This window comes from Centrocercus urophasianus, unplaced genomic scaffold (genome assembly GCF_019232065.1).
Source record: "Centrocercus urophasianus isolate 14NV4802_14NV808 unplaced genomic scaffold, USGS_Curo_1.0 seq_409, whole genome shotgun sequence".
Taxonomy (NCBI): Eukaryota; Metazoa; Chordata; class Aves; order Galliformes; family Phasianidae; genus Centrocercus; species Centrocercus urophasianus.
The window spans coordinates 49672-75691 of record NW_024884988.1 but is presented as its reverse complement, the minus strand read 5'-3'; the positions used below and the strand labels follow the sequence as shown (position 1 = coordinate 75691).

General features: G+C 48.7%; 2 protein-coding genes and 1 long non-coding RNA gene across 11 annotated transcripts in view; 1 reads left to right on the top strand and 2 right to left on the bottom strand.

Annotated features, from left to right (window-relative positions):
- Positions 1 to 66: 66 nt before the first annotated feature.
- Positions 67 to 17677, bottom strand: LOC122168116 (NADPH oxidase 5-like; the record flags this gene model as incomplete). The annotated part of the gene is made up of 11 exons (XM_042833176.1): positions 17631 to 17677; positions 3730 to 5192; positions 3400 to 3531; positions 3112 to 3262; positions 2547 to 2757; positions 1829 to 2063; positions 1578 to 1731; positions 1086 to 1258; positions 807 to 989; positions 372 to 504; positions 67 to 194 (listed from the first exon to the last, which is right to left on the bottom strand). Coding segments are annotated over exons 3-11 (1488 nt in total), but the record flags the coding sequence as incomplete, so codon positions are not given.
- A 1451-nt stretch (positions 17678 to 19128) lies between these two features.
- LOC122168120 overlaps positions 19129 to 26020 on the bottom strand; it is a 7720-nt gene continuing 828 nt past the window's right edge. Inside the window, exons 1-5 of one of the 7 annotated variants that reach the window (XR_006171188.1) lie at positions 25786 to 25990; positions 24709 to 25054; positions 23656 to 23841; positions 22609 to 22770; positions 19129 to 20007 (exon numbers count right to left, since the gene is read on the bottom strand). This is a non-coding gene — a long non-coding RNA (uncharacterized LOC122168120). Of the gene's footprint in view, positions 20008 to 22608; positions 22828 to 23655; positions 23842 to 24708; positions 25234 to 25441; positions 25543 to 25785; positions 25991 to 26020 lie in introns of those variants that run through there. The other 6 variants (XR_006171187.1, XR_006171190.1, XR_006171189.1 and 3 more) reach the window with 6 other exon arrangements.
- ANP32A (acidic nuclear phosphoprotein 32 family member A) overlaps positions 25810 to 26020 on the top strand; it is a 19305-nt gene continuing 19094 nt past the window's right edge. For 2 of the 3 annotated variants that reach the window (XM_042833181.1, XM_042833180.1), the window contains exon 1: positions 25810 to 26011. In XM_042833181.1, coding sequence (XP_042689115.1) covers positions 25958 to 26011 — 54 coding nt within the window. In that variant the 5' untranslated portion in view covers positions 25810 to 25957. The remainder of the gene's footprint in view (positions 26012 to 26020) is intronic. The other variant, XM_042833179.1, reaches the window with a different exon arrangement.

The following is a 26020-nucleotide window of genomic DNA, read 5'->3' as shown; positions in this document are numbered from 1 at the left end:
TGACCCACAGGCACTGCCCTCACCCCACCATGCAGATGGCACATGGCAGGGTTTAACCTTACCCACCTGCACCCGCTGCCACCACCTCTTCCTTTCCAGGCTCCCGTGGAGCTGCAGGAGCTCTGGCTGCCTGAAAAACTCATAGAGCCGTGTGGTCCACTGCCCCAGAGAGCGGATGTGCAGCCAGATGGTGTCTGTGGGATGGGGACATCACAGTGGCACAAGGGCTGGAGCACAGCATGCCCTGAGCACCGGCACCCCTGCACCAGAGCACAGGAGGGATGGCGGTGGGATGCTCATGGGATGCTCATGGGATGCAGGACATCCTGGCGATGCCAAAGAGAAGCCTCAGTTTGGGCTGCCCAGCACACCTTGCTGCTCAGGAGCACTGCTGATGCTGAATGGGTGCCATTCATAGGCAGCAATGGCTGGGATGTTCAGGTAGACGTAGTCCCCGGGCTCGTAGCGGAAGGAGTGTGGCCGCTGGATCACCAGGTGGGTGACCTGGGTTGGGAGGAGCAGAAAGCATCCAGGTGGTGATTTACCAAAGAAATGGTGTTTTCACCTCTCGCTGCAATCCTTCACCAAAACATTGCGGATTTCCTGAATGCTGCCAAGTGACCCCAAAACACGTCTCTGCACAGTTGAATCTGAAGACTTCACCCAACCTTACTGAAGCCAAAGAAAGGAGCAGTGCTGTGATGCAGGGGAGGAGATGCAGAGCCCTGAGTCTCTCATGCGGGGCTGGAGGAGCCCGACCCCAACCCACAGGGCCCTTTGTGCACACCACAGTTTGGGCCACGCACCTGGGAAGGCAGCAGGTGGACCTCCACGATGCGCAGCCCCATGGCACGAGACACAGCTGTGCCCACTGCCTTCTCCAGCACAAAGAGGCCCCCGGGAACCAAAAACCACTTCCAGAAGTTGGGAGCATGGAAGAAGAGCAGAGCCCAGATGATGATGTAGGAGAGGTGGCTCCAGTAGAAAAGCTGTAGGCAGGGGATGCGGGTCAGCAGGGGCGGGCTGTGCAGGGCTCAGTGCCACAGGATGGGGCACCTTTGGGGTGTTTGTGTGCATTGATGTACCTCGAAGTGCCCACCACGGCGGATGCAGGGGCTGGAGAAGGTGAGCATGGCAAACAGCAGCACCTGCAGGGCCAGCCCGGTCTGTGGGGCTGTGCCACCGAGCCCCCCACCACCGGGATGTGCCATCAGCAGGAACTCGGAGAGGGCACCGTGCCCAGCCTGTGCCAGCCTGCCTGCAAGCAGAACAGCGGTGAGGGGTCTGAGTAGCTGTGTATGAAAGCACAGTCTGGGTTCGCTCAGATATATTGAAAACGAAACATGTGTCCTTGTGCAAAAATACCACGCGAGGACCATAGGAACCGCGGGCACCGGAGCTCCTGGCGCGGGGGAAGCAGGGAGGGAGTGGGAAAGGTCTGCAGGCCCCGGTGCGGCGCTGCCCGCCTGGGAGAGCCGCTAGAGGGGGATAGCAGGCAGCGCACGAAGCGAGCATCTCCAACCGCAACCCCAACCCCAACCCCAGCCCCTCCCCGGCCCCGCATCCTCCCCGCTTACCGAAGTTGGCCACGTGCGCTCCGGTGTGCAGCACGGCCAGCGCCAGCACGGCGCTCCCCAGCAGCTGATGGAGGCTCACGCAGCGCTCCAGGGGCAGCGCTCTGCCCGCGGCGGTGGCACGCAGCCGGGTCAGGCAGCGCCGCAGCATCGGCACCTGCGGGGCGGGGGCGGTTCGGGGACCTTAAGGACGCCCAGCGGCGTCACCCCGCCGCCTCGATCCCCCTCCCAGAGACCCGGTGTTCCGCACTCACGGCGATGAAGGCGCAGTTGAAGTTGAGGCACTGCCCGCAGCCCCTGGCCACCGCCACCCACCCGCTGCGGCTGACGTGCTGCAGGGCAGCCAGGATGAAGAGCAGCAGGTTGAGGCTGACGTAGCCCCCGAGGAAGGCGAGCTGGGCACGGCGGTTGTGCCAGTACCACGAAGTCAGGCAGCGCGGCCGCCGGCTTTGCCGTGTCGGTGCTGGGGGCTTCAGCCAGCTGGCAGCACTGCCAAGGCACCTCATAGTGTCCTGCATCCAACCCTGCTCCTATCTGGGCACTGACCCTGCATGCATCCCTGCGTGCAAATCCTTTGCCCACCATCCTGTTGCCCCAGCAGTTCACCCGCATCCCTGCCCTCAGCAGGGGGTTGGAACTAGGTGATCAAGGTCCCTTCCAACACAACCCATCCTATGACCCCACTACCCATCCCAGAACCCACCCCTGCACCCCAGCTCACCCACCCTCACACCACATCCCAGTCCCCACCCCAAGCCCAAGTGCTGCAGCCACCCCAGCACGCTCCTGAGCAAAGGGACAGGATTGAGATGCCCTCAGCAGCGCCGCAGGGCACCCCGCTCTGCTGGAAAGCAGCCCTGAGCTGCTCCTGCTGCAGGCCTGAGAGCCTCCACAGAGCAAAAGCCCCACAGCACAGCAGGAGGGAAGAGGCTCTCACAGAGGGAAGAGCGTCCCACGGAACCACATCCCTACCTGATGGTCAGGCTCTCCATCAGCCCCGGGAAGGCCTCCAGCTGCTGCTGCAGCTCCTGGAAGGTGATGGAGCCATTGCCATCCTTGTCGGCCGCCTCGAGCAGCACCCCGGCCATGTCGTGCAGGCGCTGTGGTGGCAGTGAGATCTCGCTCTCACGCAGGCAGGCCTGCAGCACCAGGAGCAGCTCGGCCGCGTCGATGGAGCCGCTGCCTGCAGGGAGAGCAGCAGCGCCTCACAGCCCGGCCTCAAGCCCCTCCACTGCAGTGCCATCCCCTCCTGCCTGAAGGGACAGCTGCGCCCACCCGCAGCGATGCCATCCTTCACCAGCACGTTGGTTTGGGGGAGTTGGAGAGAATTCTGATCTAAAATTCATTCCCATTCCGATGCTGCCACGGGGCTTCTCCCCTCCACCAAGGGCAGCAGGGAACACAATGCATGGCTGTCTCTCCGCAAGCAAAGCTAACAAGGTCGGTGCATCTGCTGCCTTACAGATGGGTGCTACTCCCATCCCGACGGGACAGAAGAGCACTATTCAGGGCTGGGTGCACTGAGCCACCCTCTCACCATCGACGTCGTAGACTTGGAAGAGGAAGCGCAGCTTGTCGGCAGCAGTGCCGTGCAGCAGCAGTCTCAGGGCGCTGTGCAGCTCCCCCAGGCTGATGGTACCACTGCCATCCACGTCAAACAGCGCGAAGAAACGCTCAGCAAAGAAGGACTGCAGAGGATGGATGTGCTGGGGCAGCTCTGGGATGCTCTGCACAGCCCAGAGCTCGTACTGCAAAGTGAGCTCCCGCTGCCAGCAGTGCTCAGCCTCACTGATAAGTGGAGATCAATGCAGGGTCCAGCGCCCACCTCCTTCACCTGAAGGGCCGCCTTGAACTCCTCCAGGCCGATTTCCTCACCCTGCCCTGCGATGCTCTGGAACCGCTCCGTCACCCAGCTCAGCCACGCTGCATCCTCAGCTGTGCTCATGGTGCCGGGAGCCTGCAGGGCGAGCAGTGGGATGGCTGAGAGCACTGGGGCCCTCGGGAGCTCCTGCCATCCTGTTGAGCCTCAGAGCACAGGGGATGGCACCCAGCGCTGCCAACATTGCAATCTGCCACCTGTGCTGAGCCGCTTTGTTATCGACACACCTCACCTGCACAGCTACAAAACACAGAGGCCCAAACCCACACTGCTCACCTTCGATCAGACGCTGGATGCAGCTCTCAATCCCAGCAGTGCTGCTCAGCCCCAGCGCTCTCCCCGAGGAGCTGCAGCCCCTCCGTACCCTTTTAAAGGCTGATGTTCATTCAGTCCTGCTGAAGCTTTTCACGTCAAATCAAAACAAAAATGGATTTCAACAGAACCATGAAGGAGCATCTGGCTGCGACGTTCCCACAATGACCTCCTTGGTTTAGAACTGATCTGACGCTGCCTTTATGGATCCCCACTGAAACACTCTGAAAAAATAAAAGGGCACATTTGGTTCTCTGAAGGCAGTGATCCAACCGTTGGCCCAGGCACCGCAGACCATTGGTTCTGTATTCAAAATGCATTCACTGCTCCTGGCTTCCCTGCTCCGCAGCCTTGGCGACCCACAGCAGGAACACGGACTGCTAACTTCCACTGGGCAGAAGGAAAAAAAGGTTTAAGGAAATATTTTAACCAAATACAACAAACTTTAAACAGAATCACGGCATGAATCCATTCTAATGACCAAAAAGGATGGAGGAGGATGTCCTGGATACTGAACTCAAAACCACACAGCTGAACAGATTGAGTTTAAAAGTGCCCTTATGCCAAAAGGAAAGTGAGCTCCCATCTCCAGCCCTGAACCCGTGCAGAGGGCTGAGCTTCAAGGAAGAGCAATAGCTGACAGAAGCTTTCTAGGAATTTTACTGAAACCAGCAGAAAGAAAACAGACATAATATACAGCGCCACAAATCTGGCAACCAGCAGCAGGAAATAAAAATAGCACCAGTACAAACTTGCTTTCCAGTGATCAGAAATGAAAATATGTCCGCCTAAAAGTAAAGAAGAAGAGAAAGAAGAATTGCTGGAGCCAATTTATTCTCGTCACATTTGCACAGAACGTTGTGTGTAACTGCTGATACTCCACATGTGACTGCCTTGTCATCCTGCACGCCCATAGGCACCCCTGCAGTCTGGAGAAGCCCACTGAGCAACCTTCATCATCATTTCGCAGCAGGTTTGGAGTTTCGAAGCTTCAGTGTGATTTTTAGCATGGCTTCTTCAAGAACACTCCTTAAAGACGTCACCGAATCCATTCTTCAACTGATCAAGGATGCCATTCTCCCTTTTTGCACCCCCAGTCTGCAATGCTGATGCCAGCTCTGCCATGGCTGCTGCCAGCTGTGCAGACTCAAACCCACACAAAGCAACAGAAACATCTGGCTGGGGCAGAGGGGATGGCACTGCTGGCACAGCAGGTTTCCTTCTCACCGTGCCCCTCACCAGCTCTTTTTGCTCCCCAGCCTTCCTCCTGCATGCTTGCAGCCAAGGAGCAGCGGTGCTATTGCTGGGGGTGGCAGCTCCTGCTGCGTGCTGAGCTCCTCGTGCAGTGTGGTGCAGAACAGCCAGCAGGTGCCCCAGGGTTTCATCCTTTGCTGCTTCTCCTGGCCTGGACAGGGTTGTCCCTGATGCTGTAAGAGAATTAAATGGCTTTTACAGTGTGTAAATGGTGCATGTTTGCTTTGCTCACCCCCCAGCCTACATCACCAGTAGCAAACTTCAGTACAAATGCACTCGTGCTAGAATTATTGTTCTCTTCCTATTTACAGAAGATATGTTAATGCTGCCATACGAGGTGGTATGCTTTCCTGAACAGGTGAATAATTAAAGATGCACAAAGAGAAAAACATCAAAGGCAACTCCTATCATACAGCAACTGCTCAACCTAAACCCCTTCACACTATCTCCTAATTCTGTGTTTTCTGAGATACGAACGATGGCAGATCACAGAACCACAGAATGGCCAGGGTTGGAAGGGACCCCAAGGATCACAAATCTCCAATCCCCTGCCACATGCAGGGCCCCCAACCTCCCCATTTCATAGCAGCCCAGGCTGCCCAGAGCCCCATCCAACCTGGCCCCAAACACCTGCAGGGATGGACAGGGCATCCACAGCCTCTCTGGGCAGCTGTTCCAGCACCAACGGTTTGGTGCTGAACGGTTTTGGTTGAAAGGCACTTTAACAACCACCCAGTTCCAACCCCTGCTACAGGTGGGGACCCCTCCCACCAGACCAGGTTGTTCACAGCCCCATCCCTCCTGGCCTTGAATGTGCACAGGGAGAAGGCATCCACAACCTCTGGCCAACCTGTGCTCGTGCCTCACTGCCCTCACAGTAAAGATTTTCCTCCCGATATCTGCTCTAAACCTACTCTCTTCCAGTTTGAAGCCATTTTCCCCCACCCTGTCGCCACCTGCCCTTATGAGAACCGCCTCCCCAGCAGGAGGAACCACAAACCAGTAACGGAGCTGCAAACAAAACCGACAGCAAACGTTACCCCAGACTAACAGCGCTGGGCTGGGGAACACCCCCTACAAAACGGCCCTTGCTCAGCACGGCCGGCTGCCCCTCACCGCCGGGCGGCAGCGGCAGCAGCAGCAGCAGCGCGATCCGCACCACCCGCAGCCCCAACGCCATGGCGGCGCTGCGGGGCGGTGCTGCCCGTTGTGCGCATGCGCACAGCAGCTGCAGGGCATGGCGTCGGGAGGCCGCGGCTGGGTGCGGCGCCGCGTGCTTCGCCCTGGGGGCTCAGAGGGGCACAGGGTTGTTGCGGAGCCCCGTCGGATATTGGATCAGATCGCTCCCAGGCTGAACAGACCCAGGGCCTTCAGCCTTCCCACGTCAGGAGACGCTCTGTGTATCTTTGCGTCCCTCCTCTGGGCTCTTTTCTGGATAACCTGGGCTGTTTTGAAGTGGGGAGCCCAGAATTGGGCAGCGGATTGTATACGTGGCTTCAGCAGGGCAGAGCAGAGGGGAGGATCGCCTCCCCCCGTGGTACTGACCATCCTCTGATTAACAGCTCCTTTAGGCAATGAGGGGTGGCTGCAACACCCCTGTCAAACCAAGCTTGGCTCAGTGCAGCAATAACCCAGCTCCTGACCCATGGCTGCGTGCTAAGGAAGAGAACAAAGGGATTTGGAGCCAAGAAGGGGAAGAGCAGAGAGCCGGGACGGCTTTTTCCTGCTGCTGCAACAGCATTTCCCTGATGTCATCAAGTGATGGGGACTGAGTGGTTAAACAGACAGCACATCTGGAACAGAGTGAGCCCCTTACTGTTTGAACACTCACCAGAAGGTGTTCATGCAGAGCACCGTGGAGGATTTTCCTTTCCACAGGCACAAAGTTGGCACCTTTCTGGGAAGGCCCACATTCAGATGGTGTATCACAAAGCTCTGATCCTTCCTGCGCCCTTTGTAAAGAAGCCACATCCCCTGTTCCACTCGAATGGCATTTCTCAGCAGGTGGAGCACGACACAGTGGGCAGCAATAGGCAGGACTGTGCAGAAATGCAAGCAACCTATGGGCACCCTTAGATGGGACAGGGGGAAAAGATGGTATCACAGAAATGAGCAGACACCTGCAGCGGGCAGTGAGACTCAATGGTGTGATGGGAGAGATGAGGGGCATCCCAAAATTTGGTCTGGAGGAATCCATAGATGTGAGAACAGCCATTCTCCAGGCTGCAACAGCTGCAGTGGGATCCTTTGGCAGAGAATGCCAGGCCTGTGTTGCCTGAGGAAAAACGGCCTGTGAGCATTTATATTTAAAGAACAGTGGGAATAAAGTCAGGGAGACATTAGCAGGAACTGACAGGAAAAGAAAAGCACTCTGTGGGTGCTGGAAAAATGCAGTCTGTGCTGAAACCCAGCTGTGCAGACACAGTGAGCCACTGCTCTGCTGCTCCCATTGCGTGGCCAGTGCTGGGCCCAGAAGGAAATCCTCTAGGGGGAGTTAGAAAATTGTTTAAAGGATTTTCTTCTCCCTTTCAGTCTGATGGTATCAAAAGACCAAGAGACCATGAGGCATTCCACAAAGAAAAACAGTAATTAAAGAACTTCATTAAAGGAGGAACATTCAGAGCACAGCAGAGGCACCAGGCTGGGAGCAAACACGCGCTGCAAGGCGGGTGCTGGTGCAGTGAACTGCAGACCAAAGGGGAATCTGCCTCTCCTTCAAAGTAAGCCATTTTCACCTGCCAAGAGATTGTTGGAGATCCAGGCAAGCCAAGGAGATCCAAGAAGCTTTGGGGCTGGAGGCGCAGCAGGCAGCGGGCCAAGGTCAGCAGCAGCACAGCTGTAGGATTTGCCATGCTGGGCTGCCTGCATCAGCATTTGGGGTTCCTTGGGGCAGCCCCAGATATTTGGGCGCTGTGTGTCATGGCACAGCAGTACGGCCCAGTGTGACACCACTGATCGTTGGTGGAAGGATTCCAAATAGTTTTAAATGGGAAAGTGAATCCGCACCCCTTAGGAAATGCTGCCACTGAAAATCACAGGGGAAATGCCACCCCTGCTTTCCCCAGAAGTTACCAGCCGTTTCATTACAACCAGGATTCACTATCCACAGTCTGACCGGGTGCTTTTAACCTATTGCAGGCTTGCAGCTGTGAGCTCAGTATCACTCTGTGGCTGTTTAACCTCACCTGAGCAGCCTTGTGAAAATCAATGGCAACACACGTGCATTAGAACAGGAATTCTGTGCCAGGAGAGTTCTAATTAGGATCCTGCTACCAGCAAAGCAGCTGGAGGGAAGTTGGCACAGGAAAGACAGGGCTTTTAAAATGCATTCCTCTCAAAATAAAAGTTGTCTTTGTTGAGAGTTGGTGGCACAGGCTTTGGCCTACCTGAACCTTTCCTGTTCAGTTAAATTAAAGCACAGCTAATTATTCCTTTTAGGACCAGTAGCAGAGTTGAATCAGACCCAGCCACAGCCAGGTGGTAGCAGCACAACGAATGCTTACAGCTGTACTGCATGGGGCTGATTGGAAACTGGATGCAGAAGGCCAGCTTTGATGCCTGATGCTGGCAATGCCACTACGGTACCCTTGAAACAATCTCTGAGTGGCTGCCAAGCACGCTTCTTCCTTGATATCCAGAGCCCTCTATTCTCCCAATCCAAAAAAGAATAAGCAAAGCACCTCAAGACCTCTCTACTGCCACTTTTTCCTGAAGTGCCTCGCACCATCTCCTCAGTTTCCTCTTGATTAAGGAAAGCAGCACGATACACCTTGCAGAGCACATCTCACCACTGTACTGCCGTGTAAGTAGCAAAAGCAAAGGTTTGTCTGTGCACAGCTTTTGTGCTGACACAACTGAGGTTATCTGAAAACAAACCCAGTTCGTTCATTAAACTTGCCTGTATTGGTGTCATTACATTTGTACAAAGACAGTTCATAAAAGCACAACTGCTATGCCTAAGTGCATGCACAGCTGTGCACGTTTTCCTAAGCAGTGTGCTAGGTCTGCAGAAGGTTTAGAAGTCTTTGGACGACACAACAGCCCACAGAACAGACACAAGGAATTCTGCTCAAAGAAAATATTACAAATTCATTCATTTACTTTAGGAGGAAGGGATTAAAAGATTCCAAAGTGTGCTACGTCCCTGATTTCCCACCCATAGGTCTTTCCTTGCTCTCCTCCCACTCTGAGGTCTGCATCTGAGCCAACCAAAAGCCATGCAACAGACAATTAGCCTTGGTTCCCTGGGTATATTAGAGCATCTAAAGGGAAATCAGGCAAATAACCACTTTTAATTCAGAAGCCTAGCTCAATTTTAATACTGAAGGAGTATGACTTACTTCCAGTCCCACCAGTTCTCCCAGAACCTCCACCCCATTAAACCTGCCCAGCAAGGTAACGAGTGACAACACACCTCCTCAGTGAAATGCAGGGTACAAAAAAACCCCGAACACTTTATCATTGGCATATTCATTGACAGAATGGCCTTAAGAGGATGTCACAGGCTGCTGAGGAGCCCAAGAGCAGATCAGTGCCTCTTTAGGTCACACACCACGCCTTCAGGGGACAAGGGGCCACAAGACACAGCTGGAGAAGCCTCAGCATGCAGCAGCACTCACTGCTCCATCACTTTGTTCCTTCCTCCTGCTTGCAGCTGAGTGCTACACCAGGCGCTCCTCAATTCTCAGACCTGTTGCACCTATTCGTGGCAAAGATCAGCACCAGAGGAATGGCAAAGTTCCTCCTCCCCGAATCTTCATTGCCTTGTGGAATGTCTTCATGATGTTCTGCATGATTGTGTTATTTGGATCTTGAAAGTCATCCACAAACACATCTGGTAACCTGGAAGAAACTTTTGGCCGCAAACAAAACTTTTCTATCAAGTAAAAGATTATAATGCTATCACTACCTCTATCTATCTATCCTATCACTACCTCTGCAGTTTCCAATAGTGGCATTACAAAGCAGAAAGTTAGTTTCTTGCACTGAGGAAATGCACACAGAAATCATGGTGCGCTGCTAAAGAGAAATTTCAGAGCAAAAATCCTAGGAATACATCTTTTAAACATGATTTTATATAAATGAGACAGACTGAAAATCTGTCTGAACTGAAAAACAGTCCTTCCATCCGAACTTCACAGCACTCAAACACCTCCTGGCCCACGCTGGTACCTGCTAAGGATTTTACCTTATTCTCAATTACTCCAAGTTGTTAAAATCAGGGATAACACAAAATGAAGTCTGTTTGGCGATACATATTTACTAAATTCATGGAAGACCAACAAATCTGGTTTCTAGAAATCCAGAGATGCAGAATTCCAGAGCCAGAAACAGAAGATAAGATCCTGGAAGCAGCAGTGGGTATGCTAACAAAGCGCTGCCACAACACGTGCTTGTTGGGCAACAAGTTAAAAGCCCTTTAACATCAGTGACGTCCCCATACAGTCATCTACACAAAGACAAGAGTACTGTGTTGGTTTTGGACTGTCTGACTATGCATGTTAGGCAACAGCTCCATTTTAGGGCTCAGTTACAGCCACATTAACAGCCAAGTCACATCTACTTACCTCGAAACAAGAAGAAATACGGATAAAAGACAACGTGACACTTAATGCTGACCAAATACACATCTAGTGTTTGCTGTTCTACCTTAAAAGGATAAGACAGGTACTCATCCCTATTAGTGAACAAGCTAAGCAGCAGGTACGATTATTACTGCATCAGAAGAAGAAATGCTCTGCAACACAAGGCAGTGCTGGCTTAACCCAAACTGGTTCTTCCCATCTGTATCACCAGCCAAATGTCCAGCTTCTGCTCCGCTATCACAAGGCACTGCCTGCAATCCCAGCAATGAAATAAAAAGACCAGGGGGCCTCAATAGCCAGCAGGTGGTTGGATCTGCCTCCGTCATTTGACCGCTTGCCCAGCATTTACCTCACAACAGCAGCACGTGTTTTCCTGACCTCGGGTTTGATTTGAGCAAACAACAGATCAGGGAGAGCAAGCAGCAATGCAAGAGGATGGCAGGACCCCACTCACAGCCCCTCTGGAGCACCACAATTCCATAGACTGCAGTTATACTCAGATTATTTTACTTTGCCTGTTCAGTAGTGCAGGCCTTTCATCGCTGTTTGAGGTTCTCAGTAGGATGCCCTAGTTAACTCAAATCCTTCTGCACCTCCTTCATTGCCTTTTCTCTTCCCTTTGTTGGAGTTCATTTAATCAAACATGATACTCCACGATTCTAAGATGGGTTTGTGATAGAAGCCCTTTGCAGAAATGTGTGTATTATCCAAGCAGCACCTCGCTTTGCTTAAATTCATTTCCTACTCCTAGCTGTAAGTTGCACCCATGCTTCCTTTGCAGTCAGAGAAGAAGAGAAAGACACAAGTATTGACAGAAGGAAGAGGAAGGCTGGAGATTCTAAGATGAGATCAAGGGGAAAAGGTTTTGTTGGTGTTTGTGAGAACTATTAGTTGCTGAGCCACTGCCTTCATTGCAGAGGAACAAAAATCCCCCTCTAGCATTCACCCAAGGTAGTGAATATCATACTAGAATCCTTTTTTTTTTTCTTTTCCAACCTCACAGAATAAAAAGTGATTGATTTCTATCACAATAACAAGTACTTTCCTTGCACTGACTTTCCCTGTACACCAGACCTTACCTTCACTAACCTGTATGCAGAAATGCATTGTCTGAAACTTCGTTTTGTTGGCTTTTTTAAGGCTCATAGACACACTACTGAATGCAAATAGAATACAAACACTCAAGTCATTTTTCTTCTCCTCTGTACACTCATTTATCCTGAACTTCTGAGTGGTTTAGGTTCAGGCACAGTAAAACAAGCCCAGCATACACAGCAGCTCGGTTTGCTTGGTCACTGTGAGTGAGGACACACATTGGAATGCAATTCCACATACCTGCACATGCTAATTCAACCTTTTTGTATTCCAGAACCTGATTCTGTCCAGGTGCACACCCACCTTTCTTTACAAACACGCATTCTCATCCACACTTGCTATACTTTCTAGTTAAGACATCCCACAGCTGCCAACAGACACTTTTTGCATCTATTTTCACTCAAGTTAACTGTCAGTTTTGAACACCTACTTGACTCCTAAAGCTGCCTTGGAGGAAACAGACAGCAACCACAGCACTTGCACAAACAGCATTTCAAAATGCAACTCTTACTGTTTTGCCCATACTGCTCTATTTTCCAGAGCTCTTAACCAGCAGAAGTTGAAGCGTTAATAAACACAAACATTCATTTCCTATGGGTTTCCATTCATAAGGCCATCCGAGATTGGAAAGCAAATATTTAAGGAACAATGACAGAAACAGAACGTTTTTAAGACGACTGTGAAAACAGCAGAAGTGGATGTAAGAAAACAAACAAGGTTCCATCATTTGTGGCTTTCAAGAAAGGAGCAATTCATGAAGCACGGAGAAAAGAAAGAAAAATGTGTTTTATTCCCGTCCTCATGAGGCTTTTAAATATACACCATAGACTGCAAGCTCTGGGAATCTTCAAAAAGAGAAATGCAGCCCATGAGCAGCAATAACGTTGGAAGCCTCTGAGTATTTCCCCAGCTCATCTCCCACCACCCATTCCATGCAAAGATCAGTGTTTGCACTTTGTTCAGAGGACACAGCAGCTGAGGCGCTTTGCACAGCTGCTACCTGAAAAATCCGACCCCACAACAAATGGTGCTGTAGGAGAAAGCTCCATTATCAAAACTTTATTCCAGCACTGAACGCTCAGCAGTGTGTCTGACTAAGCAGCCAGTTTGCTGCTAGGTAAGCAAAGAATTTCTGATCCTGTTTGTACAGTGCTGAACTCTAGCACACAAGAGGGTGAACTGTGAATACTGTGAAACTCAATTGATTAAATCACTGACTGTTTTTAGTAATAGCATTTCTGTTAAGAGAAAGTGCTTCCATTTACTCAACTGTTTATCCAGCCTAAGCTGAAGTGGGAAAACGCATCCTGCATGGAGAAAAACAAACATATATGGCCTAACCAGCCTGCTTCTTTTTGGAGAGAAGTCTTTATGTTTAACAGATGAAAAATCCTTTTGGAATATTCAATATTTAATATCTGCTACTTAGTCTGAGGCTTGCTTTTGTCATATTTAAAAGGAAAGGAAAATAACATGTCATTTTCGAAGGCCTAGAACAGTAATACTGCACTCAGTACAGATAGCAGTTAATAATAAGAAATTCTATTCAGATTTTTCTCCATTTCCTCCAGTATTGGTTTTATCAGTCTGAGAATCCTGGTGAGGTTTTGCTTGGCCTGGTATTGGCAGAGCATGCTCCTCAGCTGCCTCAGCACTGAGTTGTGTGGATGGGAAGGACACATTTCAGCCTGCAGACTCTTCAAAGCATCTGATACAGTTGCATTTGTTTATGTTGTCTCTAAAATTCAAGATTCAGCAATTAAACTGGGATCCCTCACATTGTGAATGAGACCCAGGATGAGATAGTTAAGAAAAATGAGTATCTAATTATTCCTGCTAGCAAGGAACAAGTCCAGAGAAGAACAACTAGCGTTACCTTGGTAATGGATGCTATCACGTACACAGGTGCTTCACTTTTGCTCAGGTTCCCAAAAGTGGAGGTTGAAAAAGGATAAAAATTCCTCCTCCTACCTACGCTACCTAAGGGACAAGTGTCAGAGAAGGAATGGCTTTTGAAATAACAGAGAACGCTGCTGCAAGGATAAATCCAGAACACCATGAAAAAGATCAGACACCTTACATCCCACCATGGACTTCTGGACAGCCTCAGCATCTTTTCCAGTTGTGTTCCCAGCCCAAAGCCACGCAGTTTCCTCATGCCAATCAGATAGTTTGGCACTGACACATTGACCAGCCAGACTCAGATCCTCATTGAGAATTACCTCCAACTTATCACTGCTGCCACTTCCACCGCTGAAAGAACACTGCAGGAAAAAAAGAGAAATTACAGGTGTGCATGAGTCAAAAGTGGTGATTTTTTCAGCTTGACAGCAGCACTGCACTATGTGGGGAACAAAGACATGCATAAGCTAGATCTCATTGGAGTAGAGCACCCAGCTTTGAATGCTGTGCCCTAAGCCTGCTTCACACAGCTTACAGCCAGAAAGCCAGTCAGAGCAAGTGCCTGTTCAGAAATCAACGTGCAGGGAGAGAATGGAGAAACAGAGGTGGCTGCCCTGACAGAGACCACAAAATCTGTCAGTACTTTCAACTAAATATTAACAGCTCCAAAAGGAAATGGAAACGCCTTTTTCCCATTCGTCGCCCATTTGAAAAGAAAGGGAAGATTCAGGCCAGACAATGTGACGAGCGAGGACAGCAAGGTAACGGAACAAATGGTTGGGGAGCAGAAATTCCATTATCAGGGACCTCCAAGAGCAGCCCACACAAACATCTGCTCGGAACACAGAAGAACACTGTGCTGACCCTGCCCTGAATGGAATTACACACCAGCTCACTCTCCATACTTGCCAGTCAAGGTCTGATTTTTTCATGTTCCATCATTATTTGTTTTACTGTCACGTCTATCAAGTCCAACCTCTGACTCACGCCAGGTCCTGGAGCAGAATAAACATGTGAGAGAAATTCCACAAGAGGCACGAGAATGTAACACAAGAGATAACAGCAGAATAGACAGGTAGGAATATCCAAGGAAGCAGCAAGGCAGCACTGAGCAGTCCCAGCTGCATGGAAGGAGATAACCAAGGACGTCTGCGATCCTTACAGGAAAGTCAAGGTTGCTTAGGAGAAGAGGCTGCTTGTGTGATATTCTTCCTCATATGAAAATAATGATCTTAAATGCAACAAGCAGAGAACAGAGGCTGGCACGCTGCAATGTGGGACAAGAAAGGGCTGCTCTATCAAACCACTACCCTGCACAACACCACCCTGCGTGGAGTAAATATGTCGTGTTAGGGAAAACAACGTTGGAAGGAGTGATTAATTAGACAGTGAAACATTGCAGAAGTTTTACATGTGCAGATGGCCAAGGAATTCATCTCTAAAATCTCACATAGAAATATGGAAGTCTAGACAACCCTAGGAAGGATTAGAGAGTCTTATTTCAGACGATGCCTGATTTGAATTTGCGTGATAAGCAAATAAGGCTGTTTCATCTGCTGCGCCTGAGACAGTGATGAAGGAGGACTGGCAGAGGAAGATGAGAATCTCTGCTTTAATTACGTGATGCATGAGCTGATGCTTCATTTACACAGACAACATGAGATTTTAACTTCTGACAAAAAACAGAGCTAGGGGACACCAGAACTGCTGGTAAGACCATTGGTTTCATGCTCATGCAAAAGTGAGGGACGTGAGATGAACGATTCTGGTCTTCCATCACCTACAGAAAACCTTAAGAGACAAACCTGACATGGTCAAGAAAGAAGTAGGAAGGTGCAGAAAAAAACCTGGTGACAAACCAGTCATAGAACCATTGGAAAACAGGTCTAAGGACATGGCTGCTTGTGGCAGAAGCAAGATGACCAAGGAAACTGCTGCTTCTTGGCTCTCATACTGGTGAGTAAACTTCTTGTTTTTTTCTTGGCTTTGCACTCAGTTGCACACTGCAGACTGACAGGTGTGGATTCAAGAAAAGCAGACAGCATAGCCCTTGCTGCTCTGAGATAAAGTGCATTTTTTGACTTGAACATCACTACAGTCAAGCTGTGAATCACAGCCTCAAATGATTCATCAGAAACATCATCTGCAAATGGGTAATACAAGATCATCTGTCTCAAGACAGACTGGATGACCAACTCAGCTCACCAAGTTAGCAATGCATTGCATGTTAATGCCCAACATTCAGCAGGTTTGCCCACAGGAAGCACACTTTCCTGTATTCCACTGGATTGTGTCCACCTCCAATTCGATAAGGGGCTGAGGCACCACAGAAGCATCCAGTAGGAAATGGGGTGCATGGCAGTAAGTTTTAAAATGCAGTGCATCCTTCTGGAGGGCTGAGGACAAGACAATCGTATCAGCATTTATATATTCCTACACAATTACAGCAGAATCTTTTGTTCGGATCGCAGAACTCAGCTGTGTCAATTGAATCGCTCTGATTGAACTAATTGAATCTCAATTGCTCAAGTCTGGTTTCGAACAGTTTTGTATGACATTCAAAAGACTGAAGACTTCATTTATAAATGGAAGCGTGTGTGGGGAGGGACAACGAATGATTTGGCTGTTACCCAAAAGCTAACAAACGTGTAATATATTTCACTGGAGAAGCATACTGAGGTTTATCTTCCTGTGAAGGCCTCCATTTCAGTGCTCCCTGGGTTAGGGTACCTTTGGAAGGAGGTAGGGATCCTCACCCCAGCACTGACTGCAGTAAAAGTGCACATTACTTGCCCAAGTCCTGCCTCACCCCTGTAGCTACTCTGCTTCAGCACTCGAAACACAGTTGAATTACAGCTTTAGAGGACACACAGTGCATACTCCCCATAAAACTGCTTTTGCTGATTGCAGACTCCACGTGCACCATAGGAAAAATGCCAGCGTGACCACCAGAAATTCTCAAATATTTCCAGAAAAACATATGTTTAATTAAGCTTTATTTAAATGCCAGGCTAGATCTCATGGCTGATGTCTATCAGCAGCTTCTGTGCAAATCTGTTGATTGCTCTTTATCCTCACTGCAGGAATGGAACTGCAAGCAGCTCACAAGCCAAAATCAAAATGCTCATGAGGTCAATGGCAACGATTCCATCAACAATGCAAGCCAGGCCACCACACCTGGTACCTGTTCAGCCTTCTCCACTACACCAATTTATTCTACTTATTCCAGTACAATACTTCCCCCTTAAAGGCATTCCTGGTGCAGATCAATATACAGTATAAGAATCCTGCCCTGTAGGTTTCTAAAAACACCCTTCTACTTCAAAATTAACTCTGTTTTGATAAGGTCTGGGCTGAAGAGTTTACTTCCTTCCCTTTCACTCTCCCTTTGAACAAAGGCAACACCCACATATTCTAGCATAAGTCTTCAATCTGTTGAATTTTCATTTTCTTCCCAAATGTCCTAAGAGCAGCTGCATCTACTTCTGTAACTGGGCAAGAAAATGGCAGAAGGCACACGGAATATGCAGAGCCCAGCCTGCACCTCCAAGCAGCACCAGGCACTTTCAGATGGATAGGAAGTTTGTGGTCTGCTCACATTTGGGTATATATATATAATATATATCCAGGTTTCCCACGTGCTGTGCAGATCACTTACCTCAATTTACTCATTGTTAAAACAGACTCAGTTCTTCCTCCTACTTTGTCCATCTCACGGGTGTTACTCAGTTATCAATCCATTGGTCACATCTCCCTCAACATTTTGAACCACTAAAAACTGCAAATCCTGTGTTACTCAGGGAGCTGGGTAAAACAAGAGTTTCATATCCCATCCCCACCTGTGATTTACCCTGGAGTTTAACTGCTGAATTATTTAACTAAGCAAAAAAAGCAGTGGGCACACGTCACACTACTCTACACATCAGCCAAAAAACCCAACCAAACAAAACTCAAACACACTAAAAGACACTCAAAACCTGCTCTAGCTTTTGGTCAGCCCTAAGGTGTAACGCAAATGGACACGGTTACCTTTGTAGGCCCCTTCCAATTGAACCAGTCTATTTGCTAACCTCTGGAGGCTGTGAATATCTGACTGTTGAGGAGAGAGAAGAGTCAGCTCTGAGGTGAACAAACCTTTTGTAACATCTGAAATAGTATTTTTCATTTTAAAACTAGAACTATTTTTACTTCATAGGCTTTAAATGGAGATTTTAATTTTTAAAACAATCAGTTCTCACCCTGCTTATCATATTGGAAAAAGGCTCAAAGATGCCATGGGAAAAGGACTGAACCATTCTCAGGCTTGAGATTTTTGTTATTAGAACCGAAACAACCTCCACAATCTTCAAGCAAACTGAGATTCTTAGTATTTAATGGCATTTCCAAGAGCACCATGTGACTGTCGTTCCATAAATTGATAGCCACCTATGACAAAGACAATATGCAATACAGCTTTCACAAAAGGTGACTTTATTAGTGCTGAGCCCCAGGGTACACATCTATACGTGCTGGACACACAAGCCACGGAACTACACTACTTACTGTCACTCAGGTTGCAGTCAGCAGGTGCTTGGGTCGAGCACAGAGTCTCTTACTGCACAAGGAGAAACCCTGCAGTGTTATTTTAGGACTCATCTTTGTGCCTGGATTTAAGCCTGTGGAACTCGTACCATCAGTCAGCAGGGACAATGAGGAATGATTACAGCATGTTTTTGTAAATTAGCTAACAACCTTCGAGACCTCAGGATGCAGGAACTTGTGATTCCCTCTTTAATCTCTTTCTTGAATCGAGCCATAAACACTGTTGCTAAAGAATGCCAAACAAACTTGAGGGAGGCAGGAGGACTAAGGAGATGGAATTGACAGAAACGAAATCAAAGACAAGTAAAAGGCTGAAAAAGAGCAAGAAACCCTTTGAAGAGGATAAGGAAGGCAAAGAAATTAGAAACACTGCGTGTGTATGTATTTATGGTTGTATTACACTTGGAACAGCTAGGAAGGAAGCTAAGTGTTCTCTCAAATAGGACAAAATGCACAGGTGACATGTTAGGAGATGCTAACGCAGATGTTGGGGCAATGCAGTTAAGCAGATTGCTCTGACAGTAAGTATCAGAGTCCCTGAATTCTAGGAAATTCTGCTGTCTTTGATGTGAGACTGATGTAAGACTTTGGGGAATCCACTTCAATTTCAAATGCAAATTGCATTTGTCGAGTGCTAGAGAAGTGAGTTCTGATGGTGCACATTAGTGACAGAATGTAACATTTTGTGGTTAGTATTTCAAAATCCCCCTCACTCTCCAGTGAAAGCTCGTCCTCACTTGGTCCAGCCATTAAGAGAAAGAAGCCAGGCTCCAGCAGAACATTCCTTCCCATTCTCCTTGTCCCAACGCTTCAAGAGCTCCACGCTCCAAATTCCACTCTGGGTCAAGTCTGAAATGTGTCACTCAGCATAAATGGAAACAAACACCAAACCACAGGTCAGATGCTTCAGATATTGCAGAATGACAGAAAGTTCTATCACAGCAAGAAGTTTTAAACCTCATTTAATAGGACACTCACTGAAACATATGCATTTATTACAGAAATAAAACCTCACATGCTGAAAATGTTAAAACTGAAGGTGTTCAAGTCTTTGGTTTTTCCTTGCCTGAATTTGACAGGTTTTACTCATCACCAGATTAATTCAATCCCTCTGTATCACTACTCTTTTACTATTTTTTTTTTTACAGAGAACACAAAACAAAACTCTGCCACTTCCAATTCCAGAGTTTTTCCTCAGCCTGAACACCTCAGGAAACCCTATGATGGTTCTATGCCAGTTTGAAACCTAGCAGAAACCTCTCCACTCCCATACAGCAGCCTGGAGCTGGCACTGCTGCGGCCATCGTTATCACTGCCACTCGAGCAGCAGAGCACGGGCCACGACAGGCTTTTTTAGCACTGGCACAGGGCACTGCAGCAGCTGCACTGCTAATTACACCAGCCCCTGTGCCCCATGAATCACATTCCTCTTCGAGTCCCCTGCCCAAGAACTGTCCTCACTTTCATCTTCGCTACTTAAACTGTCAGACTGAAAAGCTCTCATACCCACTGGAGCAAGTTTTGCACAGTACTCTCTTTCTACCATAGATGCTTCTTATTTTGACTCTAAGAAAGAAATACTCTGTGTTGGTCTGGGATACTTGTGCTAAATTAAAACCTAACGATTCTGTGAAGCATAAAAACTACATTTCCTTTTTTCCTCCCACTGGATAGAGTAGAACTTTTCAAATGCTCCTGAAGTTTTCATAAAGCCCCAGCAGAACAGCAAGGCTCCTTTGGCTCCAATTGCACTCACAGTCCTGGTGTGCAGGCCTCGTAAATACCAGCATCATGATCTTCGTGCTTTAGGTTACCCAAATGGCTGCTGTAAAAAAAATGAAACAAAAACTTTGTTTATTCCAAAGTACACAGCTCAGGTAAGAAAACTGGATTTTCTACTTTCAGGAGAATTCTCCAGATCTCTTGTCATCTTCAGGAACTTCCTGCAGACTCTTTGATAAACTTCAGTGTAAACTGTTTCACTTCATTTTCTACTGAAGTTACAAAATGTATTTTCTTTGAATACTTCAACTTCTTAAACTCTCTGTACCATGAATTGTCCTTTTCTCCTCACCTCTGATTTTGTTTAATCCCACCACACTACAGCTGAGTTCATCAGGTTTTGCAAAGGAGTTCTGTCACAGTTTTGCAAGAATCTGAGGCTCTTTTCCTGCTGCTGTGTTAATCCACACACAGCTCTTTGCCTGCCTAGAAATATACATTCTCTATTCCTCCTCACACAGGTCTAACAAGTCACTGCATTTTGATTTTTCACAAGCCTGAGGAAAGCTGCACAGCCTGCTCATTTGACTCAGAGCCAGGCTATTCCTTCACTTCACATACACATATTTTCCCCTTCCAAATAATTCTGAAAGTCTGTCTAATGCTTTCAGTTTACAACATCAACTAATTCCTGAGGTGTTACGGGAGTTTTGAAGTTGGTCAAGCACAGGACAGCTTTCAAAAGGAAGACAGCAGCCATACAACAGCTGAATGCTTATTTACAAAATCAGTGGCACGTGCACAGGAAGGGGAACCGCTGCCCTCCACAGTTATTTATTGAGCCCTGCACAGGGATCTTTCTCACAGCAAGCTAAGCATCAAAGCCACCAACAAAAGCACTTATCTGTAATAATATCAGCCTATCTTCCTAACAAAATGTTCAATGCTTCAGAATTGAAACAAAGAACAGCTTGGTCACCTGTCAAATGCTGAAGGATACACTTAAATACTCTTAAGCACTGTCACAAGAAGAAGGACAACACACAGTTCATCTGCTGCTAAATACACCCCCAAAACTCAGCTAAGCCTTCTCTGATAAGCAGGCAGTAACAACAGCTGGTTTGCCCAAGAAGGAAAAAAACCAACACATGTAGCAACCAGAGACTGGGGACAAACGGCTGCAGAAAGTGGTTTTAAAAACCAGTGCCAAAGTTATGGAAGGAGGCAGGCTGAAGGGTAATTGTTGATGAGGCTATTGCTGCAAACAGCAAAAATGGGTGACTTTTGATTTCTTTCCTCATTTTGCTAAACATGATGAATTTCCAGGCTCTGCTGGTATGCCAGATCCTGTGCAAATAAAGGGGAGATAATGCTGTACGCTGAGCAATTGGGGAACAAAACTAGTTTTGAGACATACCCAGAAGTCTCTCAGTTGGGCACCTTAAAACAACTACTTCCCATTAAGTACATCACTTTACTTTTTTTTTTAGTTCTTTTCTCCTACTTGAAACAGGGTTTGAAGACAGAACGTTGTGACAAACGTGCAGCACCTGCAAATGATAAGTGCAGAAATCACCACCAATCACTCATGTGCCAGGAGTTACACAGTCACAGATGTCAGCACTGAGAGATACTTTGTTTTAATATAATTCTCCCTTGAGTTAGGCAAGCTAAAAAAGGCAAATAATAGGAGACAAAAACCCTTCTGGGTCTTAGCTTCACTTTGCTTGCACCTCACTAACCACTATGAGGAGAGATTTAACTAACTGAACGAGCAACAGAAGGCACAAAACCAACACCCAAGCCTCTTACAATGGCAGCCAGCCTTGATGCCCCTGCAACCAACACCTTGAGGTCTTCATTTGCTTTTTCTATCTAAAGCACTCCCATACTGAGGGTCTCAAAGCATAAATCTGCGTTGTCAAAACACACAGATTGTTTTCCAAAGCTTGTTTTTGCCCCTTTTTTCCTCAGAACTCCTGGATACCAGTGATCAATGTTGTTCTCATTTCCTGCTCGTGACCAACCTTCACTGGAAGGATGGAGAAGTGAGGGCAGGAAGAGGGACAATTCACAAACAGAATTTTCTCTTTCCAGTTTCTGTATTTACATGCACAGAAATGACTGAGGAAGATGTTACACAAAACATGAAGGAATGCATTGTACAGATGCAGCAGGGACAAGCCAGATACCAGCAGGTCCACAAAGGAGTATTATAAGACAGAAAACAATCAGCAGCTCATTTCAGCAAACGCTCAACTACTCAGTAAGTTTACAGACATGGGAAATCCCCCTGCTGCTTCTCATATAAAACTTATGCTGAAGTAAAGCTGTAGCACTTCACATTAAAAAGAGAAAAGGGGGAGAGATGTGCACAGCAAAATAAGAATTTGGGATGAAATCACCTAATTGCAGTCAGGCTAAATAGCTTTTCAATGTTAGATCAGAAAATACCTAAAAGATGATCATAAAGAAGCTTGTAAAAATGTAACTCAATAAAGCCTTAGCATCTTCCACAGTGAGTGCCTTTAGCATTCCAGATTTGGGCCAAAGATCCTGACACACAATCAGCTTCTACGTGCAAACCTGTACTTAGAATTTGTTGGTCTCATAATTAACAACAGATGACTTTCAGCACTGAAGGAACTGGATACATATGTGAAACACATTCAAAAATCAAACATCAACTGCACTGATTACTCACAGCATCGACTTCTCTGTACTCAAACGTAGAAAACCAGAAGGTACAGACAAGAACAGGGTATCTTCATCTTCCAGCAGGACACTGACCACGGCTCCCCACGACCACTTCCCACCATGGTGAGCTGAGCTCAGCCCAGCACTGCTGCCCAGCTCCATAGGGACTCTGACAAGACAGGATTCCATAGGTTTGTCAGCACACAGCATTTCCAATCAGTGACATCTACAACACAGAGAGGCAACTGTTTCCTTCATTGAAAGGCACAATAATTCCCCCATTAAGACTTACCATTCCCGCATCAAGACGTAACAGATTTTTTCCTCTATTTCCAAAACAGCAAACCTGAGTCTTTATGGCACAATCATATCAATTTCTAAGCTAATTAATTTTTCTCATGCCCTAAATCTAACAGTCAAACCAGTGACCGGGCATTGTTTGCTTTTAAGAAAAGCTGCACTCTGCACAGTTACTCAAAATGCACACACTGTTTCGAGAGGACACTTCAATATCTGATCTCCAGAGTATTTCCATGCATTTTTAGTTCTCCCAACTATTTTAAGTCTTCTAAAATCCTTGCAACACAAGCAGCACATGCTTGCATGGGGCAGAGAGAAAGAATCAACATTTAAACTTTTCCTTTTGGCTTTGAACTTCGAATAAATTTCTCCCTGTGTTTTGGAGGGGAGCAGTTCATAATTTTAAAGAACACATTCTTATTTTCCAGAAAAAGCAAAAGAATAATTAAAAAAAAAAAAAAACTCTAGATCCTCAGAAACTTATTTTTTCCCATGGTGATAATTGACAGCTATTGTTCCAATCAGAAAGGTCAGCACGGTGGACCAGCAGTACAGGAGCATAACAGCAAAGAGAGCAGCACAGATGGAAAGGTGCTCACCCATCTCTGAGGATCTAGGCTCACAAGACAGACTCCGTAAGGGAGGGATCCCCAACCAGAGATCCTGGCCCAGTGGCAGTCAGTCCTTAAATGAGGCCTAAGAGAGGTGCAGCCAGGCTCCACCCCTTCCTGTCTCACAGTTGAATTGCCTTCACCTGTGCTCCAGGGCTGACCAGTCCTTTCCCCAGCTGCTCAATCGGTGCTTCAGGCCAGGACTCAATGGTTATCACACACTTATAGATGCTCTACTTTTCCAAGATCTTCACCTGTGCCATTAAACCACATTCCAGACCGAGACCTCCTTGGTGAAACTTCAACCTAGGGATCACCTTTGTTCATGCCTGTAAAGAAGAATTTAAAACAGAAGTAAAATAAAATTCACCATAAGCCAGAAGTTTGAAAACTGCCAAGTTTACATCCTAAAACACTGCTTAGTAACTTTTAGCACACTGAAACCAATGTTATCAAACAGTAAATAAAACAACTCATCCATGCTGCAGAGAAAGCAGAAATCCAATGTCTCTAACAGCTAAACTATGGAGAGACTTGTACTGTAGAATCACAGAATGGCCTCGGTTGCAAAGGAGCACAGTGCTCACCCAGTTTCAACCCCCTGCTGTATGCAGGGTCACCAACCAGCAGCCCAGGCTGCCCAGAGCCACATCCAGCCTGGCCTTAAATACCTCTGGGGATGGGGCATCCACAGCCTCCTTGGGCAACCTGTTCCAGTGCCTTACCACCCTCTGGGTGAAAAACTTCCTCCAAATATCCAACCTAAACCTCCCCTGTCTCAGTTATGTCATAGAACTGAGCTCAGGTTGGAAGGAACCTTAAAGATCATCCATTTCCAACCCCTGGTGACCCCATCAGATCAGGCTGCCCAGGGCCCCATTCAGCACAGCCTTGGGCACTGCAGGGATGGGGCACCCACAGCTCTCTGCTCAGCATGCACCAGCCTGACCTCACCGTCATCTGAAAGAAGAATTGCTTCCCACTTAACTTAACTTAAGTCTCCCCTCTTTAAGTTTAAAGACATTTCTCCTTACCCTATCACTATCACGCAGTTTAAACAGTTACACCCCCTCCTGCTTATGAGCTCCCTTCAAGCACTGCAAGGCTGCAATAAGATCTCCCTACAGCCTTTATCACAATAACATTCACCTGCTGCAAATAAGGAGAGCTGTGGAATTAAGATTATTGCTTTTTACCTTACACTGGATCCAGCTCCATCTCTGCCAGCTCACTCAGTCCCACAGAATTCACACTGAGCTGCACCCACTGCAGCTCCTCCAAACGACACGGGTAAGATAAATACCCTACAAATGAAAATATTACGGTAACAGGCTGGCAGCAACTCTCACCTTTTGATGACAAACACCAAACCACTCTCACGGCCTTCTCACCGCCTCCTGAGCACACAGGGAGCCCCGCCAAGGGCCTCATGCTGCTCTTCTCTGCGTGCTGCCGGCCTCCAGCACGGCAGGGCCAGGCCGGACCCAACACAGCCATCGAACCGCGCCAGGACATTTCCGACACCTCGTTTCAGCAGCCCGCCTGGCCAAAGATACGAAAGAACGCACTTCTTATTGGCAACGCGGGCCCTCGGCCGCACAGAGCCGGGCTTCGCGCGACCCTTCCGTTCACCGCACCGTTAGCAGCTCGGCAGCGCCTTTACGCAGAGGAAGCCGCCCGGCCTGGGCCTTCACAGCACCGCCACCGCCTCCTCAACCGGACATCGCCTCAGCTCAGCACCGTACCGCACCGAGCCCCCACCGCCCCCCCCCCCCTCCCCACAGCGGCACCTCCTCCTACCCTCACAGGGCGCCCCCTCCCCCGCCGGCTCCGCCCTGCCCCGCGCGCCTGCCCGCCCATTCCCCCCCCACCCGCCGTCGGCCCGCGCGCCATTCCCCTCAGCCACCCCTCTGCCGCCCCGCTCCGCACCTTTCCCTCCCTCCTGGCTGCGCGCCCCTTCCCCGGGCGGCTCCGGCTGTAAGCGCCGCTCCCCGCCCCTGGGCGCCTCCCCCAGGATCCGGCAGAGCGGCGGGGGGAGAGCGGTGAGGGGGGGAGCACGGCGCGCCCCAGCCCCACCGCGGAGCCGCGCCGCTCCTTCCCCATCAGCCACCAGCACGGAATGATCCTCCGCTCCCAGCCGGGCTGTCCCCCTGGCCGGCTGTGCCGCTCCCCTATTGGCTCCCACCGCGCCTCGCTCCCTCCTATTGGCTGCAGCCAAGCGGCCAGGCGAGGCGATTGGCTGGATCGGCCGTCCATCAATCCGGAGCCCCCACCTCCGCAGTTATCAGGTTAGTGTTCGCCGCGGCGCTGGGGCTCGGGATTCCGAGCGGCGCTGGTTGAGCCCTCAAAGTCCCTCATTACCGCGCGGGCTGAGGGGGGGTCTGCGGCGGTGTCACCACACGGAGCGGAGCCGGGGACAGCGAGCGCCTCCCGCCAGCCGCGGCCATGGACATGAAGAAAAGGATCCACTTAGAGCTGCGGAACAGGACGCCCTCAGATGTAAGCAAA